Source organism: Martes martes, assembly GCF_963455335.1.
Source record: "Martes martes genome assembly, chromosome: 1".
NCBI lineage: Eukaryota > Metazoa > Chordata > Mammalia > Carnivora > Mustelidae > Martes > Martes martes.
Genome location: NC_137888.1, coordinates 155,607,865 through 155,630,104, shown reverse-complemented (window position 1 = coordinate 155,630,104; position 22,240 = coordinate 155,607,865). Strand labels below are relative to the sequence as shown.

Genomic DNA, 22,240 nt, shown 5'->3' with positions numbered 1-22,240 from the left:
CTTCCCTTACAGCTGCTTTTGCTGAGTCTCATTGATTTTGGGACACTGTGTTTCCATTTTCATTTGTCTCAAGGGGTTTTTTTGTGGGAATTTTTTTTTAAATTTTCTCATTGATATATTGACCATTGATTGTTTATTAGAGTTTTTTTTTTTTTTTAAAGATTTTATTTATTTATTTGACAGACAGAGATCACAAGTAGGCAGAGAGGCAGGCAGAGAGAGAGGGGGAAGCAGGCTCCCTGCTGAGCAGAGAGCCTGATGCAGGGCTCGATCCCAGGACCCTGAGATCATGACCTGAGCCGAAGGCAGAGGCTTTAACCCACTGAGCCACCCAGGCGCCCTGTTTATTAGAGTTTTGTTTAGCCTCTATGTATATAGATATATATTCATTTTTTCCTTGTAGTTGATTTATTGTCTTATACCATTGTGGTCATAAAAGATGCTTGATATGATTTCAGTCTTCTTCAATTTATTGTAACTTATTTTGTTCCCTAATATGTGATTTATCCTGTTGAATGTTCCATATGGACTTCAAAAGAATATGTGCTCTGCTGGTTTGGGATGAAATTTTTTGTATATATCTGTTAAATCCATCTGGTATAATGTGTCACTTTAAGGCCACTGTTTTTTTTAATTGATTTTCTGCCTGGATGATCTATCCATTTGTGTAAGTGGAGCATTAAAGTCCCCTACGATTATTGTATTATTCTTAGTTTCTCCCTTTTTGGCGGTTAATATTTGCTTTATGTACTTAAGTGCTTCTATGTTGGGTACATAGTTATTTACAATTGTTATATCCTCTTCTTGGATTGATTTTTTTATTATTATGTAGGGCCCTTTCTGTTATACAGTCTTTGTTTTACAGTCCATTTTGTCTGACATAAGTATTGCTACTCTAGCTTTCTTTTCATTTCATTTTCATGGAATATCTTTTATCATCCCTTCACTTTTAGTCTGTGCAAGTCTTTAGATCTGAAATGAGTCTCTTTTAGATAGCATATAGATAAGTTTCATTTATTTATCCATTCAGTCACCCTATATCATTTGGGTACACTTGGCAGACTTTGTCCATTTATATTTACTTATTGATAGGTATGTACTTATTGCCATTTTGTTAATTGTTTTTGTAGTTCTTCTGTGTTTCTTCTTCTCTTGCTTATTCCCTTGTGATTTCCTGGTTTTCTTTAGTATTTGAATTTAATGTTTGAATTCCTTTCTTTTTATTCTTTGTGTATCTATTATAGGTTTTTTGTTTGTGATTACCATGAGGTTCACATATAATACCCTATGTATGTAGCAGTATGTTTCAAGTTGATGGTTGCTTAAGTTTGAACACATTCTAAGAACACTACATTTTTACTCTCCCCCTCCCTGTTTTATGTTTTTGTCATCATATTTCACATCTTTTTATTTTGTGTATCCCTTAACTAACTGTTGTAAATATTGTTGACTTACTACTTTTGTCTTTAACCTTCATATTAGCTTTATAAGTAGTTGATCTACCACCTTTACTTTATATGTTCACTGTTACAGTTAGATTTTTTCTTTCAAAATTTTCTTCTAGTTATGGCCGTTTCTTTTCTGCTTACAGAAGTTCCTTTAACATTTCCTGTAAAGCAGGTTTAGTGGTGATGAACTCTTTTGTCTGGAAAACTCTTTATTTGTACTACAGTTCTGAATGATAACCTTGCTGCATAGATAACCTTGTTTCTCTTTGTGGATTTTTCCCTCTCAGTACTTTGAATATATTGTACCACTCCTTTCTGACCTGCAAAGTCTGCTGAAAAATTAGCTGATAGTATTATGGCTGTTCTCATGTATGTAACTAGTTGCTTATTTCCTGCTGCTTTTAATATTTTCTCATGAATTTTTGATATTTTCATTATTTTTGTATCTTGGTATGAACTTCTTTGGGTTCATCTTTTTTGGGGATGTCTTTCCTTTTTTGGATCTGGATGTCTGTTTTCTTGCCCAGGGCTCTCTTTCATTTTTGGACCTGGATGTCTCTTCCTTGTCTGTTTTAGCTATAACTTCTTTAAAGAAGTTTTCTGCTCCTTTTTCTTTATCTTCTCATTCTGGGACCTGTAAAATGCAAATGTTAGTATCCTTGATGTTGTCCTGAAGGTCTCTTAAACTATATACTCAGTTGTTGTTTTTTTTTTAAGATTTTATTTATTTATTTGATGGGGGTGGGGCAGGGGGAGAGAGGGAGAAGCAGCCTTCCTGCTGCGCAGAGAGTCTGACATGGGGCTTGGTCCCAGGACCTTGGAATCATGACCTGAGCCAAAGGCAGATGCTTAACTGACTGAGCCACCCAGGTGCCCCAACTATCCTCGGTTTTAAAAATTCTTTTTTCTTTTTGCCATTCAGCTAGGGTCATTTCCATTACCCTGTTTTTCAGATTGCTGATCCATTCTTCTGCATCTGAGCCGAAGACAGATGCTTAACTGACTGAGCCACCCAGGTGCCCCACCTATCCTCGGCTTTAAAAATTCTTTTTTCTTTTTGCCATTCAGCTAGGGTCATTTCCATTACCCTGTTTTCCAGCTGATCCATTCTTCTGCATCCTCTAATCTGCTGCTGATTCCCTCTAGTATATTTTTCAACTCAGTCATTATATTGTTTGGCTCTGATTGGTTCTTGTTTTGTATTATTTATCTCTTTCTTGAAGTTTTTGCTGTGTTCATCAATTCTTCACCTGTGTTTGGTGAGCATCTTCATGACCATTACTTGAAAGTCTTTTTCAGGGAGATTGCTTATCTCTTTTTCATTTAATTCTTTTTCTGAGGTTTTATCTTATTCTTTCATTTGGAACATATTCCTCTGTCTTCTCACCTTGTCTCTTTATGTTTGTGTGTTTTAAGTAGATCAGCAACATCTGGTCTTAAAGAAGTGGCCTTCTGTAGAAGGTGTACTGTGGGGCCCAGAAGTGCAGTCCCCTGCTGGTCACCCGAATCAGGAGCCCCAAGAGTGTCCTTTGTGTGTTCCCTCCTGTTTTGGGTGAGCCACAACTGTTGTGGCCTAATGGTAGATGGGAGGCTCTTTCGGGGAGCACCAGTTAAGGTGGAGGTGGCCTGGTGGGTGTGGTGGGGTGGGAGCTACTTTGGGTGGGGGGTGCCTTCCAGGGTGGGGAGAGTTGAGCAGGGCAGGTCTGCAGGGGAATACCAGGGTGGGGCTAACAGTGCTAGCTAGGTAGATGGAGAGTGTCAGAAGTCTTTCTCACCAGTACTAGGCCAGCTAGGTAGGGTGAGAAAAATGGCATCTGCCAGCGCTTCCATTCCTTGAGAATCTTTCTGCAGTTCCCTGAACCTCTGGCACATGTCCTAAAGTTAGTCAGTGAATCTGCTTCATATATGGCCCAGGTACTTTCAAACTGCTGCCTTGGCACTGGGTCTTAGAGCAAGTATGTGGATGGGTCTTTTAAGAGTGGAATCTTGGTTTCCTGTAGCCCTCTTGCTCTCTTGGGATTAAGCCCTGCTGATTTTCAAAACCAGACATTTTGGGGCCCATCTTCTCGTTGCAGGTTCCTGTGGCAAGATTACCCCATGTGGGGCTTGAACGCTTCACAGGGAGGACCTCCCTGTATGTGCTATCCCTCCCACTTGTGGGCTGCCATGCTGTGGGTTTGGGTCCTGATTAGACCACTTCTCTGCCCCTCTTGTGCTTCTCAATGTGACTTTTTCTTTCTAGCTGTGAAAGAGCTGTTCTGTTACTCTTCAGGTCATTCTCAGACAGAGTTGTTCTATATGTAGTTGTAGTCTTGGTGTGTCTGGGGAGAGGTGAGCTCCAATCTGCCATCTCCATCCTCCTGGGAAGCCGTTGTTTCTGTCTTTAAATAGGCCTACACAGCATCTTACCTTTGAAGGTAAGGGGCATTTTAATTACATTCTTCGCTGACAAGAGAAAGTTAAAGGATTAAAAGACAAACCTCTATTTTTAGAAGCTGAAATTGGAACCATGCTTTTGGCATTGGTGGTGAAGAGAAGCCTGGTAATTTAGGACTTGAGGCTTTATATTCTGAGTCTTTCAGTTCACGGTCCTTTTTTTAGAAGTAGCTGGTTTTTATGCCTGCCGAGAAAGTCATCTATAGTAGAATGCAGTCAGTTTTTTAAAAAGAACTTAGAAATAGTAAAATAATTTAGATGTTGTCAGTTCAAAGTTGAATAACTTGACACAGTAACTGAAAAGGATAGTGATGCAAGAAAGAATAAAGTACAGCTGTGCATCTTCAAATAAGAGAGAAGAATCAGAACAGTTGTGGATGATCGACTTTCACTCATGTGAGTGAAAGAAAAACTCACTGAAATACTTCAGAATAAAAACATTAAAAAATGGACTTGACAGCATCAGTGGCTAATATAACTTAAACCATGTATCTTTTCCTGCTAATTAATGAGTATGTGCTTTTTTTAGTCATTAAGGATTTCATCACATCCCTTGCTTTTCAAGACTTTTTAAAAAAAGATTTATTTATTTATAGAGAGAGAGCATGAGAGAAGGGGTAGGGGCACAGGGTGAGGAAGAGGGAGAATCTCCAGCAGACTCTCTCCTGAGCGTGGAGCCCAACCTGGGGTTCGATCTTATGACCCTGAGATCACGACCTGTGCTGAAACTGAGTCTGATGCTCAACTGACTGAGCCACCCAGGTGCTCCTTTAAGACTTTTTTATAACTTCTGTGTGAAATATAATTGTAAGACTCATCGATTAAGGACTTTTCTTTCAGACCCAGGCTTCTTCCTATTGTTGGTATCACACATCTCCTGTTTAGGATTCTTTGTTCATTTCTAAGAAGTTAACTTTATTTTTATTATTTTTATGTTTTAGAGCTGGAGGGGACAGGGATAGAGGGAGTGGGAGAGAGGGAAACTGAAACAGGCTCCACACCCAGGTGTGGAGTATGATCTGGGCTGGATCTCACAACACTGAGATCATTACCTGAACTGAAATCTAGAGTCAGACGCTTAATTGACTGAGACACCCAGGCGCCCCTGCTTTACTTTTAAATTACTCTGAAGATTTTCTGATAGGGCCATCTGTCGAAAATAGCATCTTTCTTTGTTATATATAGTATTTCTACAGGGAAAACTCAAAACATACTTTGCTTCGATGTTGCAGATGTTCATTTTCATCCTCCTTGAAGGGCCTGTTGCTTAATATGCTCATCACTTGTCTTTGGTGACAAGGTAGATAGGAGATAAGAGAGGCAGCCCTTGGAAGAGCCTTGAAGAGCTCAAAGCTTATCAGTGGATGAAAACAGCAAAGCATCTTTTCTTTATGCAAATTCCATCTTATAAGCAACTGTACTCTTAAGTTAGAGACTCTACTAGAAACTTGTGTAGAAAGTAGTTCATCTCCCCACATATGGCTCAAGGCACAGCATCAGAGCTCTTCATGTCTGCTGATCACATCCTGTTAAGATCTGAAGACCCACACACCCAGTGAGTCACTCTAAATAATTTATGGATGAGGGCGCCTGGGTGGCTCAGTGGGTTAAAGCCCAGGGTCCTGGGATCGAGCCCTGCATTGGGCTCTCTGCTCCGTGGAGAGCTGCTTTCTCTCCTCTCTCTGCCTGCCTCTCTGCCTACTTGATCTCTGTCTGTCAAATAAATAAATAAAATCTTTAAAAAAAATAATTTATGGATGTGAGAATGCCCTGTTTTCACATATTACTAGGGGATATTGTCTTTGGGTAAATTCATTTGTCTCATTCAAGTATATGTGCATGAGTGATAAAATCATACTAGTCAGCTGATTGCTGAAAGTATTATTTTATTTGGTTTTGTTATTTGCTGTTTGTAAATGTAAGCCTTTGTTATCAGATTAGAAAAGATGAAAATGATTCTGCAAATATTCAGTATCATCAAGGATGAAAGGAACTGAACACTGTCTTCTTACCTTCACTGTGGTGGGAGGACAGATTAGTAAAGTCTTTCTAGGGGCAATATTATAATTGCTGTTCAGACTTAAAATACATATGCTCTTGGACCTAGCAATTCTACTTCTACTTCTAACTCTACTTCTAATTCTACTGCTAAGTATGTCTGAAGAAATAGTGGGCAGGTGGGAAAAGATATGTGTATAAGAATTTTAACATTTGTTTATTTATTAAGATTTATTTATTAGAGAGAGCAAGCGTATTTGCAGAGTGGGGAGGGGCAAAGGGAGAGAATCTCCAGCAGACTCCTAGCTGAGCATGGAGCCTGATGTGGGGCTGGATCCCACGACCATGATTCCATAACCTGAGCAGAAACCAAGAGTGGTATGCTTAACTGACTGAGCCCCCTAGGCACCCTGAATTTTAACATTTATAATGGCAAAAAAAGAGGGGGCGGGGAACAAGTATTTTTCAATAGAGGATTAAATTTTAGCACTTCATACAAGGGAATATTATGATCCTGTTAAAAAGGACATTTCATGTTCTAGGCAATGGCATTGAAAAACATTTGTTTTACACTACTATATGAGAAAAGATTACAGAACAATGTGTATAGAATGATCCTACTTTTATTTTTATAATATATATTTATGGATGTATGTTTTGAAGTTTGGTTTTAAACAAAATTGTTGTTTACACTGGTTATTTTTTGTGGGAGGATCTGTCCAATTCTAATTTGTACATTTCAGTATGGTTTATAATTTTACATAAAGTTGTATTGCTTTCATAGTTAAAATAGTCAAGATATTTACACTGCGAAGAACAAAAGAATATATACCTTCAGAGTAGGCAGTATACCACTGCTCCTTGTACAACACCCCTTCCATACTGGGCTGGCTCTCTAGCATTTGAAGAAGTATATCACGAGTGATCTCAAAGCCATTTTATCTAGTCTGGCCCATTTTCCGTCTGCAGTGAGAAGATTGCTCACTTCTGGCATCGTGATTCAGGTGTTCCCACTGCATGATAATGAAGCCCTGAAGAAGCTTGAGGACAGCTGGTACACGCGGTTTACTTTGAAGTATCAGCCCCTAGGTATGTGTCAATACCTGTTCTCGTAGGGAAGAGGAAGGACTACCAACCAGATGTCATGATTCAGCAGTGGCTTGTTTCTTAGCATATTGGGTAGATGTTTAATGCTCTGCTGGGCAAGGCTCTGTGGGCAAAAATTGGGGTTAGATAAAATGGTGTCACTGGTAGGGAGGAACCTCTCTACCCTATTGCATGACCTATTTAGTAATTTCTTTTATTTCTAATAGCATCTCAGATGGGCTGAATGGCAAGCTCTCCTTAACTTTCACCAACAACACAGGCTATTCAGAGTGGCCTTCATGAGTACATGTCCGAGTTGGAGTAGAACAGATTTTATGAGAATTTCATTTGACTGTGAATATCTTGTATTGGAAAATTTCTGTTTCTTTAGAGCTAATCATTTGAGCAGACCAAGCTGTGCTCATTTTTAGGGGCAGACTAACAGGCCTAGTTTGTAAGTATCTTGGTGTATATTACTGAATCTATGCATTTTCTCTGAATACAGTTATAAGAGTGTCCATTAGGTTATTTGGTATGTGTTAGCATTACTGTATGCAAACTGACTTCAGAATGAATATTCAGATTTTTTGACTTGTGTTTTTTAAGCATAAGGATTATTAAGCTGTTAGATTTTATGATAAGCATTGCTATCCATATTTCAAGGGTGTTTCTCTTTTGATTTTGTTCAAAGGAATCCCTCTAAAATAATTTTATTTCCAATTTCCATTCCTGAAAACAGCTACTATAATATTGTCACAGTAAATAAAAATCTGTTTTTAAGATGAAAATTTGAAATTGCATTTTGAATTTTTTCTTGAATTCTTTGAAAGGAAAAGTTCATTTTTGATAGTTCTAGGTAAAACACTAGTTGTTTTGTATTACACTAATTGACATTTGTGTGGCATCTAGATGTAGTAAATTTAAGTATTGCCTCTAGGACTTGTAGGTGATAGTATCCAGTAACTGCTTAGAAAGTGAGGGGAAAAGTGAGTTGAGGGTGGAGGCTGAGCATGGTTGTGGTGGAGGGTGTGAGACTTTGGGGAGTGCTGGGACTAGGGATAGCAGGTGGGGCACAGGCAAATCTTGACCTTCCCCTTAAGATCAAAAGAGGGAGGTCATGTGATTTTGGAGACCAGGACCATGAGCACCTTTTTTTGTAGTTGTTGTTTTTCTTTTTCATTTTTTGGATATCCTTTAACCTGATTCAGATTTGAGGTGACCTGATCATACCAACTATTTTATCATGTTCCTGGGTTAGTTGGAAGAATAAGGATAGCGGGAAATAGCTTATCCCAGTTTACTCTGACCTGTCTGCATAGACTGATCTGACACATTATCTTGAAGTTTTAACTGCATGTAACAAACCAAGAAATAATAACCCCATTATTGTACCTCCCCAGCCCCTGCATCGCACCCTGGTCCCAGTGCAGGATGCTTTTACAGCCCAGGCACTCGCCCAGGTAGATGCAGCTGGCAAAGGATGGAGTGTTCGAGAGACCCCTTTTGAGTTAGCTCATGTTGTATTTATAGAGTATTTAACAGTGATGTCATTTGTCCCTTCTTTTGCCCAGTTCTTATATGAAGGTATAGATGAAGGTGTCCCGTGGCTGTTCTAGAAGTTAATGTGTAGAATATTGTTTTATACTTTTGAATAGCTTTTCTTCAGTGTATTGAATCATTTGCCATGGCACATTGATGAAAATTTATATTTTTGGACAGTGGGAGCAGATACTGTGGATGGAGTCTTCTTTGAAAAGAACATCTATAGCTATGATATTAAAGTGAGAGAAAGGTAGAGAACATAAACCCCCAAATTAAAATGGCTCACTGGCTATGACTGAGTTTAGGCTGGATCATGGATATTTGAGATAAGCCCCAAGCTGAATTTTTCTTTGGGAAGAGGGCATCTATCAGATAAGGGAGTAAAGAGGAAACAGATCCTGGGTGCCTTTCAGAGCAGCTCCAGCAGCTATGGCCTGGGCTCTAAGCTGGGGCAAGTATTGGGCTCGATCTCCAGGCAAGTAGGGTCTTGGTACTGCATGGAAGATAGATATACCATTGTACACTGATTGAGAAATGAGAGTATTAAATGATCCCTCACTTAACTACAAAAATAAATAAGTTTACTTGAAATGGTGAAAGTCTTTGGTAGTCTGTACTTACGGTCTTTTTTTTTCCCCCCCTTTCATTATAGACCGTATTCGTGGCTACTTTGGGGAAACAATCGCTCTTTACTTTGGATTTTTGGAATATTTCACTGTTGCCTTAATCCCTATGGCGGTCATTGGGTTACCTTACTATTTGTTTGTGTGGGAAGACTATGATAAGTATGTGATCTTCGCCTCCTTCAACCTGATCTGGTCCACAGTGATCCTGGAAGTGTGGAAGCGTGGCTGTGCCAGTATGACCTACAGGTGGGGGACACTTGTCATGAAGAGACAGTTTGAGGAGCCCCGGCCGGGATTCCATGGGGTCCTAGGTATCAATCCCGTCACTGGTAGGGAGGAGCCTCTCTACCCCAGCTATAAGAGGCAGTTGCGCATTTACCTGGTCTCTCTGCCCTTTGTGTGCCTCTGTCTCTATTTCTCCCTGTATGTCATGATGATTTACTTTGACATGGAGGCCTGGGCCTTGAGTCTACACGAGAGCAGTGGATCGGAGTGGACCAGTGTCCTGTTGTATGTGCCCAGCATCATCTATGCCATTGTGATTGAGATCATGAACCGCCTCTATCGATACGCTGCTGAGTTTCTAACTTCATGGGGTAAGACGTGATGCTTGCATTTATGTCTTATTTGCCTATAGGAAATGTTGCTTGGATCATAGGATTCCCATCCCTGCTGCTTTGCAAAAGCAAGGAGATGTTGCTGTGGGCTCACTATAGAGACATAAGGAGGAATTCATCAGCTTTGTGGGTTCTGATGCTCTCACCTCTTGGTTATTGTGGCAGTCACAGATGAATGTTGGTTACTGCACTCCAGGTGCCCTGCTAACTCTTTGTCCGTGGTACCTCATTTTCACCTCAGGACACTATGAAATGGAAGTTATGTCACCATCTTAGGGATAGAGACACTGAGAGTTAAACAATGTTCGGGCAAATTGTCGAGCCAGGCTAATCCACACCTCTCTGTCTAAAACCTGTGATCCCAATACTATAATTTTGTATTTTTTGTGGGGGGTAAAGTAGGTTGAATTAACTTCAGATACTTTGGCTAGTTGTACTATGTCTGGTGTCTGAGAGCTGATGGTCTAGTGGTTTAGAGCACCGAGGACTGCCACTGGCTTTAGTAGAGCGGGTACTCTTGTGTATATATACATCTGTGGCAAAAGGGAAATGGGTATAGTTTAAAAATGGTTGTGACTGGCCATTCACTCTTTATTTATTCACTCAAACAAGCAAATATGCACTGTTATTCCTTAGGAAGAAGTCTGTATCTTAACTTAATGGACTATAAAGATATTTAAGTTATTTTTATCAGTCATTTAACAACTACTATTTATTGAGTGCTTTCCTTCTGCTGAAACTGAACTGAAGTTTTATATTACTTCTTATCCTGACAGTGATGCTGGGAGGAGGGGGTGTTAGCAGTTTTTGTAGGCAAGGAGGCTGAGTATCCCGAGGTTAAGTGACTTGCCCAAAGACAGACAGTGGCTGAGTAGCTCAGTGGGGTTCCGGTCCAGACAAGCGTAACACCATCTTTCTGCAGGGTGACACTCCTCAAGAATCTTCTTTGTTCTTTCACCCGACTGTCTCAGGGCCTGTCCTGTGTCTCCTTTCCCTAGCTGGGGATGGAAATTTGAGTTGCCCTTTAAATTAATCCTTGTGGGGCGCCTGGGTGGCTCAGTGGGTTAAAGCCTCTGCTTTCGGCTCAGGTCATGATCCCGGGGTCCTGGGATCGAGCCCCGCATCGGGCTCTCTGCTCAGCGGGGAGCCTGCTTCCCTTCCTCTCTCATTGCCTGCCTCTCTGCCTACTTGTGATCTCTGCCTGTCAAATAAACAAATAAAATCTTTAAAAAAAATTAATCCTTGTAAGACACACATACAGAAACTTTACTGCCCTCTTTAGAGGTTGCTCTGTTTTACTTATTCAGGGTCTTTTCCTGGGTGGCTGTCTATGGGATCATTTGCCAATTCTTCCCACATTTCTTCGTTGCAGTAATACTTTAAAAATAATTACAGAACACAGTGCTCTCACAGTACTGTGAAAAATGTGTCCCAAGTGTACTTTCTTCCTGTGAGATGTTGTTGTGGGTTAAGTGGTAACCATGAATGGCAGTCTGGCGTGTTCACTCACTGAGGCTCTGTTGCCTGACGTCTCTGGCTCAGCTCATCTGCCTTCACCCCACGATGGCCTCCCCTACTGTGTGCTTATGTAAGAGAAATTTCCTCTCCTTTCCAATATTTTAGAGAATCACAGATTGGAATCTGCCTACCAGAATCATCTAATTCTGAAAGTTTTAGTGGTGAGTATAGTTTTTATATACAAATCCATTTGAATTTTGAAACCTATGTATATTAGTTAATAGTTAGGAGGATAAATAGGAAGCCTGGCTTCTAATTTACGATCAGATAGTTACTATATTTTGTATAGGCAGGGAAGGATTGATTAAGTGAGTATACATATGCATTCTGTAGTCTTACTACCTATGTGTGTGTTGTAAGACTCCAAGTATAGAAATTAGTAGTGTAGCCAATTTCTAGTTATTTAAAAATCTAATTAATGATGTTATAGACATATTTCTGTTCTTTTCCTCCTGGTGACTTCTTTGTTTCACTCTTCAACAATTCTTCCAATTCAGTTCAGTGATGGACCATTACATTTTTTGAAAGATGTACCATTAAATGAACCATTAATTTTGTGAAAAGTCTAAGATTTTCTCAGCATGTTTTAGTGGGTAGGAGGAAAGAAATGGAGAGAAGGCATGGTGTAACCTGCTTGCTCTTTGTGTAAAAGCTCACACATTATGCCTCTTTCCATCATTATAAATAATAAATTCCAGCTTGGAAGCCCCTCATTTATCAGGAGCATTTATCTCAGCCACTAGTAACATAACTGAGGATCAAGAAAGGTGCAGAAAGAGTCCTCTGAACTCTCAACTGTACATTACTCCTAAGAAAGGGTTCCAGAGAAACAAGTTTTTGTTCCAGCTACAGAAATCATTCTAAGAAGCTTATTGATCTAGTTTTTCAGGCTTTAACAGATTAGAAACTACTGATAGAAAGGTGCTTAGGTTTCTGGAAGGAGGTAAACTTAGGCAAGAGTGGTAAGGAAATGGAAAATTTTTCATAAGTAGGTAATAAAAATTCAACAGTTTAAGCAATTTGGACATAGAAAAGGTCCAAGCAGTCATACATACCTAAAAGTCTGGGAAGCCCTCAGGCTAGCACTGGAAATAATTGATAGTCCAAATGCCAGTGTTGTCTGGCCATCCTGGAATCTCTCTGTGGCGAAGGGGAGTGCCAGGCTTGCAGGAGGGAAGCACTGCTAGTGAGGACTCTGGAGAGATTCCCCCTTGCCAAGTCCACATGACTCTTCAGATGGACAGGGGGTACGGTGAGGTGGGGTGAGCAGGGACTGAGCCCTCCCCGGCTATCTGGGCTGCTGGTTGAGGGTGGGAAAGGCTGGTGTGTTGGAATGTAGTGGAGATGTGCTCGAACTGTCCTGGTCTCCCAAAGCAGTTGTCCTCCAGGCTCTAGGCAGGTACCAGAGTCCTCCTTTGCTCACCCTGGTGTTCTTTCCAGAGTTTATGGACATGCTTAGGGAGGAGGAATAGGGAGAAACAAGTCTATGCCATCTTGTCAGGACTGGAAGTCCCCTCATTACATTTTTAATGCTATATTTATGGTTTTGTTGAAGTACTGTAAAGCAGTGTGAAATCTTGCTCTCTCTCTCTTTTTTTTTTTTTTTTGGGCAGTTCAACTTTCTGAATTGTTTTGCCTCGCTTTTCTACATTGCCTTTGTCTTGAGGGATATGAAGCTGTTGCGTCAGGTGAGTGAATAGCAGAAGGTATCAGTCTTTCAGGTTTTAAAGGTGCTTTCTTATATTCAGGGAGTGTGATTGTCTTCACATTATTATTTTTACAAATAAAATCTTATACTTTGTATCTTTCTAAGCCAACTCTAAATAAAAAACCATTAGCAATTGCACTGTATATCATACTCAACTGAAAACACTTGTAAAATTAACCATGTAGTACTGGAAAATAAACCATTCACCTCAAAGCTTGTAAAAGCAATTCTAATGAAGAAAGTGTATTCCTTAATTGAAGTTTTGTGTGTGTCCCAGAGTGAGGGGTGATTGATAGGACTTTAAATACATTTCATTTTGAAATGAGTAAGTTGTGAAACTTTAGAGACCAGCAGATCCCATGCAGTGCTGAGTCTTTTCTGCAGTGTTTAAGAAGTCTGATGTTACTTTGGTGTGTTGCCATTCTTGGACCACAAATGCCAGGGAATGATAAATTGAGTACAAATTATTGCTATCTAAATTATCTTTTTTATAATTGAGCCAGCTATCAGTAAGTGCTATTCCTTCCTGATTTTAATATACTGTGGTTGTTAGTAAAAAATATCAAAAGCTTAGGCTTCATAATAGTGTTTATATGAGAACTTGGGATCATTTTTTAGGAAATTGTATAATCAGAGACAGAAGATTTTGTAGTTATGGTTCTAACAGCTTGCATAAAGTAAAATTAAATGCTATGTTCTTAAGAACACTGGAAATAAGTCAATCAGAGAAAGACAATTATCATATGACCTCACTGATATGAGAAATTTGAGAAACAAGACAGAGGATCATAGAGGAAAGGAGGGAAAAATGAAACAAGATGAAACCAGAGAGGGAGACAAACCATGAGAGACTCATAATCTCAGGAAACAAATTGAGGGTTGCTGGAGGGGAGGGGGATGGGAGTGATGGGGTGACTGGGTGATGGACATTGGGGAGGGTATATACTATGGGGAGAAAAAAAAGTTTAAAAAAAACAACATTACATATATTGCTACTTTTTTTGAAAATTAAAAGTTCAGAATAATACATTTTGAAATTGATTAAGTTGGATATACATACTGTCTTCTGTCCTGCCTTTAGTGTATTAGTAGGGTATGACTTCTCATTTCTAGTACCTTAGAGAGTCTCCTTTTTAAATAGGAGATAAGGGATAGGGATAGGGGAGGACTTTTTTTTAAAAAAAGAATGTAATTTTAATACCAGCAAAGGTGGTATGTGATGGAAACACTCCTGTCCATCTGGGGTTAGTAGAAATTGACATAGCATTTCAGGAAACTACTTGGGCAGCTTTGCCAAGAACCTTAATCCATCCCTAGTAGATCATCAGAGATTGGGCAAAGAATCATGGTACACAGGTATCCAGGTGGTGGTATTTATAGTAGTGAAGGTTAGGAATAATACAGTCAACAACAGTTTATGGGCTACTTGTATTTTTACATGTGACTGGAAAGAAATATCCTAAGATGTTAGTTAGCATGGTTCCATCATGCATGTGGAATTATGGGTGACTTTTTCTCTTTTCTAGGTTTTCTACAAGGAGGAAGGATGTGTTCGCTTTATAATTTTTTTTTTAAGTTTTGCCAAACTACTTTTTTTTTCCAAAGTTGCCAATATTGTGTAGGTTATTATGTTGTAGCAAGGATGAGATGACAAAAATCACAATTTTAAATAAAATTGTTCCCCTGCCAACTCGTAATTGATTTGTTTCTTATTATAATCTTATTTATATTACAACTTTTTTGTATTTTAGTATGTCTTAACTGAAAAAAACAGTAAATTGGAAACATTATTCTAGCACCTAGCATTTTTGATCATAGTTTTTATTAATAGTGTACTATTTGTTGAAGATTCCATTTTTATTTACTGCGTGATTATACAGATTCCATGATCTTATTAAGCTACATTGTCAGATTCCATTTGTGTGCTTCTTTTTAGAGCTTGGCCACTCTCCTTATTACCTCCCAGATCCTTAATCAAATTATGGAATCTCTTCTTCCTTACTTGCTCCAAAAGAAGCACCATGTGCAGGTGAAGAGGAAGGTGCAGGCCTTAAAAGCTGACATTGATGCTACATTATATGAACAAGTTGTCCTAGAAAAAGAAATGGGAACCTACTTGGTAAGTTTGAATATTGATGAATTAACCATTGACTCAAAGGGAATGACAGTCATACACTGAGCGCAACAAATGTGTATACGCTCACTGTCTCAGATGTGGCCACTTTCCTGCCAGTGTCTTCACCAAGAGCTATGTTAAAGCTTAAAAAAAGGTGGGACTGGGCGTTGAAATGTTGCTGTATTCCATCTGAACTTATGCCTACCAGCAGCAGAAGGAGTTTGGCTGTTTCTGTCGCCACTCTGCAGAGGTTTGAGGGCCATTGCTGCAAAGATGCTGGAGCCTGGGCGGGATGAGAAGGCTGTGGAGAGGCAGCTCTGGCTGGCTCAGGGTGCTGCCGACGCCTGGAGGAGACTGAAGCCTGCTGCTGAACTGGAGGGCCTATCTGCAGATTCATTTCTAGCTTAAATTACTTAGTGGAATGGTAAATGTGACAGAGAATGTCTGAGTTCACCAGGGATCTGCTGGCAGTGTGGCCACTTGTAACTGTGAAGCATCTAGCTCCTGAGACCTGACCATATGTTCATGGGCAAGGGGTGTCGGGCCCTGTCTGCCCCAGGTCACTGTTTCTGTATCCTACACCTTCCTTCTCAGCCTGGGACTCTCCTGAGGGAGACAGACCCTGCAGTGGTTCATCAGGGAGGGTCCGTTACTGGCAAACTCTCTTAGTCTTGTCTTCCATCTTGGTGAATCATCTCGCGAGTTTCTTGGCTCACGTGCCTCTTTTTCTGATGTGCATGTGAGTTTTAGTTGATACGTTCATCTCAAGGAGGAGTATATTCTCTCTCTGCCCACTTTTCCCTGCCTTGTTTTCACAACTGTCCCATGAGCTGTTAAGTCCTTAGTCCAGACCCAGGCATTTGTAGCCCAGAGCTGCCACCTTGTGATGACCTTGGAGATTTTGGAGAGCCAGTAGGTAGCGTGATGTTGACCCAAGCTGTAGTTCCAGAGTGGCAGTTGTGGCTTTTTTCAGCTCCCTTTCAGGGACAGTGGAACACTGTCCTGCCTCCTGGTTTTGTGCAAATGGCCTTACCTTTTTGGCACTTCATGACATCTGATAATACCTTTATGAAGGAAGGTAAGATAAGTGTGGCTTTTCCAGTTATGTGGCTCTGGAGTGGGGTGCCTTTGTCCCCTGCCCCACAGATGCAGATCTAGCTGCCACTGTTGGCCAGGCTCCGGCTTACCACCTTGCATTCTGTTCCATTTCTCACCTATGCTGCTGTTTTTCTAGTTTTTGAGTGGTAATATGCCTGTAATAAAAATACATGTATACACACTAGCATTTTCTGTCACTGCTCTCTTTGGGAGAGAATGTGATTCAGAGTATAAATTTATAGCACACTTGACCAGTAACACGATTTATGCTTATTCGTGAAGTGTCAGAGAAAACACAGGAGTGTATGTACACATGCACACACACAACACAGAGGCATGTGCACTCAGTACGAGTTAAAGGAACATATTTGCACAGTGGGATGCCATCTTGCCTGAATTGGTTGAGGGCTAGCTTACTGTGGCCTAAAGACTCCGTCTAATTCACACTGCATCCGAATCCTTTCCTTGCTTGTTCTGGGGACTGGTATTTCTGACTGTATATATTTTTCGTCCTTCCACTCTTTTATGGAAGACAACCAGCAGTCTTTCTCCCCCCGGCCCAAGCTCTTTATTCCGTTGCCTCTGCATCTCCTTTCATTTTTACATGCCTCTTTTCCCAGGGCTCACCTGGAGCTCCCACATCTCCCATTTCCCCTTCTCCCTGCCCCACCTGTCAGCAGCCCCCTGTCCCAAACCAAGCAAACCCTCACACTTCTCCTGTTTGTGTCCTGTCTTTCCTGCCCCTCACAGTTTCTTGAAATAATTCTCTATATTATTATCATCTCTACTTCCCTACTTCTCTTCCTGTAATCAGTTAGAATCTGCTTCCATCTCTTTTTCCTCCGAATTATTTGGGCAAACAACATCATCCCCTGAAGTACTCCAAATCAAATTCACACTCTTCTCTAGACCAGTTTCTTCTCCTTTTCCCCTGGCTCAGTGAATGATACACCATAATTCAAACAGTGTGCCCCTTGCCCCAGCAATTTTAATTCATCTAAGAATTGTAGAATCTTAGACCCTGCCAGAATCTTAGACCTTCCTTTTTTTGGTACTTGATGACATCCGATAATACCTTTATGAAGAAAGGTAAGATAAGCGTGGCTTTTCCCATGTTAATAAAAGGCAAATGAAGTTCTGTGTTCTTAATCACTTGGCCACTAAATCAGGAACAAAATTCAAGACTCTGCTTTTCCCATGTTAATAAAAGGCAAATGAAGTTCTGTGTTCTTAATCACTTGGCCACTAAATCAGGAACAAAATTCAAGACTCTGCTTTTCCATTCAATGACAGTCTTTCTGTCATTGAACACAGGCTATCTGATGTGAAGTAAAGGAAGGAGAGCACTAGTTTCTCTCGCAGTCCTGGGTCTGTGCGTGAACACTGGGGTTGGCAGTGCTACTCCTTGGCTTAGTTGCAGGACCCTGTGTGATCTGATACGTTTTGTCCTCCTCCTCTCCTATATGTCCCCCTCTACTCTCTTCACTGGAGTGACAATCCAATATATGTTATTTCAACTCTCTCCATATATTGGGAGAGAGGGGACATGCTTTTTGGTCACATTTGATCTAGGTCATTGTTTCCCATGCACTGATCCTTCCCTCTTGATGAATTTTTCTCCTCACTGACATCAGTGAACTTAGAACTGTGTTTTCTGTAAAGCTCATCCTGACTGCTATATGAGACTCTAAAATAATATTACCAGGTTTGGGGGGAAAAAACCAATCCAACTGAAACATAAAAAACATTGTAAAAGTAATACTTATTATGCACTATAGGAAACTTGGATAATGAAGGACAGAGTAAAAATTAAGGAAAAAGAAAACCTCCATAATGTCCCCACCAGGGGTAATCTGCTAGGGTCTTCTGACCTTGCTGTCAGCCATAGGGCTAAGGCTGAGTCACGCCTCGGTCTGCACTGTGCACCACTCCCCCTCGCCTGTGAACAGCCAGTTCCCATCCACCTGCATAGCTGCGTGAGTATGAATTTGCATGGCGAGTACTCCAGTTAGAGCAGCATATTGCCGCACAGTAAATGAGCTGCCTTCTAGTAAGACAGACATTAAGAAATTTGCTAAAAACATAAACGAGTGTTACTCTTTACACTGAATGTTTTTGTCTTAGAAAATGTACTTACTTTTCAAGCAGTATTTTATTGTTGTTAATGTTTTTATTTACATGAATCAATGAGACTTTTTTTTTTTTTTTTACAGTTTTGAGTTTTAATTTCAAATATGGTAAACGTCATTAGGTAGAACTCCTACAAACAAAAGGCCTTTGGTGTCCTCAGTCATTTTTTTTTTTTAATTTTATTTTATTTTTTCAGTATTCCAAGATTCATTGTTTATGCACCACACCCAGTGCTCCATGCACTGCATGCCCTTCTTAATACCCACCACAGGCTTGCCCATCCACCTACCCCCTCTCCTCCAAAAACCTGTTTGTTTCTCAGAGTCCACAGTCTCTCATGCTTCATCTCCCCCTCCGATTCCCCCCATTTCACTTTTCCTTTCCTTCTCCTGATGTCCTCCATGTTATTCCTTATGTTCCACAAGCAAGTGAAACCGTATGATAATTGACTCTCTCTGCTTGACTTATTTCACTCAGCATAATCTCTTCCAGTCCCATGCATGTTGATACAAAAGTTGGGTATTCATCCTTTCTGATGGAGGCATAATACTCCATTGTATATATGGACCATATCTTCTTTATCCATTTGTCTGTTGAAGGCCAAGATGACTCTTTTCACAGTTTGGCAGTTGTGGCCATTGCCGCTATGAACATTGGCCATTGCCGCTATGAACATATGGCCCTTCTTTTCACTACATTTGTATCTTTGGGGTAAATACCCAGTACTGCAATTGCCCTGTCATAGGGAAGCTCTATTTTTCATTTCTTAAGGAATCTCCACACAGTTTTCCAAAGTGGCTGCACCAGCTTGCATTTCCACCAACAGTGTAAGAGGGTTCCCCTTTCTCCACATCCTCTCCAATACTTTTTGTTTACTGTCTTGTTGATTTTGGCCATTCTAACCGGTGTAAGGTGGTATCTCAATGTGGTCTTGATTTGCATCTCCCTGATGGCTAATGATGATGAACATTTTTTCATGTGTCTGTTAGCCATTTGTATGTCTTCTTTGGAGAAGTGTCTGTTCAGGTCTTCTGCCCATTTTTTGACGTGATTATCTGATTTTTGAGTGTTGAGTTTGAGGAGTTCTTTATAGATCTTGGATATCAGCCCTTTGTCTATAGTGTCATTAGTGAATATCTTCCCCCCTTCTGTGGGTTGCCTCTTTGTTTTGTTTACTGTTTCCTTTGCTGTGCAGAAGCTTTTTATCTTGATGAAGTCCCAAAAGTTCATTTTTGCTTTTGTTTCCTTTGCCTTGTCCTCAGTCATTTTTAAGAGTTTAGAGCTCCAAAGACCAAAAAGCTTGAAAACTGTAAATCTGGGATAACCTCCCTGCCTTTTTTGTTTTTCAAGGCATTGGCTCTGGTGCAGCCAGGTGGTCCCCTTGTTTCCTCATAAGATTCAAGCTTAGCAGTTACTGAAGGTATCATTATTATACCCCATCAGGGGGCATGATGTCAGGTTGCCAAACCCGCCCCCCCCCCCCCCCGCCCGTGTGGGGCCTCCTTGTTCTATCCCTTGATTGACCTGATGATAAGCAGATTGTAGAGGCGGTTTTTCACTTTGTAATGAATCTACTACTAGATACTTTGAGACTTTGCTGTTGATTTTTGTATGTTTTATCAAGCAACCTTGCTGAATCCTGCCATTATTTCCAATCAACTTTCTTGGATTTTCATGTAGATGGATATTTCAACTGTAAATAAATAATGACTGTTTTCTTTCTTCCTTCATCTTGATAGTTATTGTCTATTGGGTTCACTAATATGTTCAGCATAATTTGGACAGAATTAGTTACAACAGGAATCTTTCTCTTGTTCCTGATTTTTTTTCTTCCCTCATCATTGAGTGTGATGTCACATGTTTCTGGTAGATAACTTTTTATCAGTTTAAAAATGGCTCTTTTCCCCTATTTACTAAGGGTTTGTATTGTGAAGGATGTTAAATTTTATCAAATTCTTCATTTATTTCTTCTTTTGAGATTATCATATTAAATAAAGTGTTTTCTTTTTTTAATATTTTTATTTACAATAATATATTTCCTAGTGGAATACCATGTTACATTTAAATGATTAACTTCACTTGGTAAGTATTTTTAAATACATATTGTCATATTGAATATGTCAGTATTTTATTTAGGATTTTGTGTCACTTAATAATTTTCCTTTCTCGATCGCTGAGGGCAGGGTACCCATGTTATTTATCATGGTAGCTCTCTGCAGACATTCAATATAATATGGAATAAGGAACAGTTTAAGGAGAAGAATGGTCAGCCTTGATGTCTGTGTGCTGCTTGCTGCCCTCAGTGTACTTTTTCTTTGTCCTGCACTCAGCATAGGGAACTCTCAGACATGGTGTTTCTCCAGGGCTGGTTTGAGGAGCCAGTGTGATGGATCACCTGAAACCTGAAACTTTTTTTCATTCATTTAATAAATGGATGTGTAAAAGTAGTTATAATTTCATAGCAAGTATTGTTAATGACTTCTTTGTTTTTAAAATTTTGTAAGTTTGTCTTGGTTGGTCCTTGCTAACTTGCAGCTGATAGGGTAGAGTGTTTCTTAGTTAATGTATTTTTGTTTATGTATGCAGTTATTTACTTTGTCGAATGTGCATTTTTTTTCCTTCTTGCTGTTGGAGTATGTCCCTGATTTGCTAAATTTACTGGCTTAAAAGTGCTCAGTAGTGTTAAGAGTACTGATAAAGTGTTAACATGTGCATACGACACTCACTTGATGTGTGAGATAGAAACAGAACATGTGGTGTGCTGCTGTGTGGGGTAGGGACTCCCTGGGTGCTGTATGCTAAAATGCCAAGAAGACTTGGGCATGCCTCTGGAGGCTGCCTAGCGGCACATCCAGGAGAATTTGTCTATACATCTCTGCAGAGGCCCAGCCTTGTACTGTTGGAGCTGAAACAGTGGTTTTGAAAGCCAAATGGAGGCTATCAGGATTTCTTAAGACTGAATTGTGGTAAAAATGGCTTACTAGCTAAGATTTTCACTCTTTCCTAACTCTTTATTTCTACACTTTTCAGAGAAATGAATCGATGCTATATCAGTCGGTATATTTTAAAACCACATCTATATGCCGCAACACAGCATAAGGAAATACATAGAAGCAAATGCAACCAAAGAGTGGTTTAGAAACTACTCACCACTGAATCTCCAGCTGAGTGCCAACCCCCCGCCTCTCTCTGCCTCCCCCCTCACCCCCCCCAGCTCCGGAGGCACCCATGAGCCTTGAAAATAGCCAGAGACTAACTCAGAATCCCTGGGTTCCTGCTTCGTCCACATACCCAGAGCATCTGGAGGAAGCACTTTCTGCCATTCCCAGTACTTATGTTTGGGTATTTTCTATTTTAGTGAAATACAAAACAAGAAAAGAAACTGACTAGAAGTGGAATCTGACCTACACTAAGCTCAGCTACTGAGCCTAATACACATGTCTTGGTGAAAGATGGACTCTGAGATACCATAATAGTAATTATAATAATTCATTTTAGAATTATTCTATATAATATAGAATATGTATAGAATATAATATAGAATATTTAATAATATATTACATAAACATATACTTATATATTTTTATATAATTCATCAAATTTATATAATTTATTTATATAATTACATATTCTTTTTTAAAAGATTTTATTTATTTATTTGACAGAGAGAGAAGGATCACAAGTAGGCAGAGAGGCAGGCAGAGAGAGAGGGGGAAGCAGTTTTCCTGCTGAGCAGAGAGCCTGATGCAGGGCTCGATCCCAGGACCCTGAGATCATGACCTAAACCGAAAGCAGAGGCTTATTAATCCACTGAGCCACCCAGGCGCCCCTATAAGTATATATTCTATATATAATCTCTGTATATTCTAGATATATTCTATATAATTATATGTTCTATATAATCTATATAATTACAT

At 39.9% G+C, this 22,240-nt stretch overlaps 1 protein-coding gene across 4 annotated transcripts in view; it reads left to right on the top strand.

Annotated features, from left to right (window-relative positions):
* Positions 1-22,240, top strand: part of ANO10 (anoctamin 10) — a 218,966-nt gene that overhangs the window by 25,108 nt on the left and 171,618 nt on the right. For 3 of the 4 annotated variants that reach the window (XM_080796630.1, XM_080796631.1, XM_080796632.1), the window contains exons 5-9: positions 6,852-6,971; positions 9,163-9,732; positions 11,377-11,432; positions 12,885-12,959; positions 14,916-15,098. In XM_080796630.1, coding sequence (XP_080652756.1) covers positions 6,852-6,971; positions 9,163-9,732; positions 11,377-11,432; positions 12,885-12,959; positions 14,916-15,098 — 1,004 coding nt within the window. The remainder of the gene's footprint in view (positions 1-6,851; positions 6,972-9,162; positions 9,733-11,376; positions 11,433-12,884; positions 12,960-14,915; positions 15,099-22,240) is intronic. The other variant, XM_080796633.1, reaches the window with a different exon arrangement.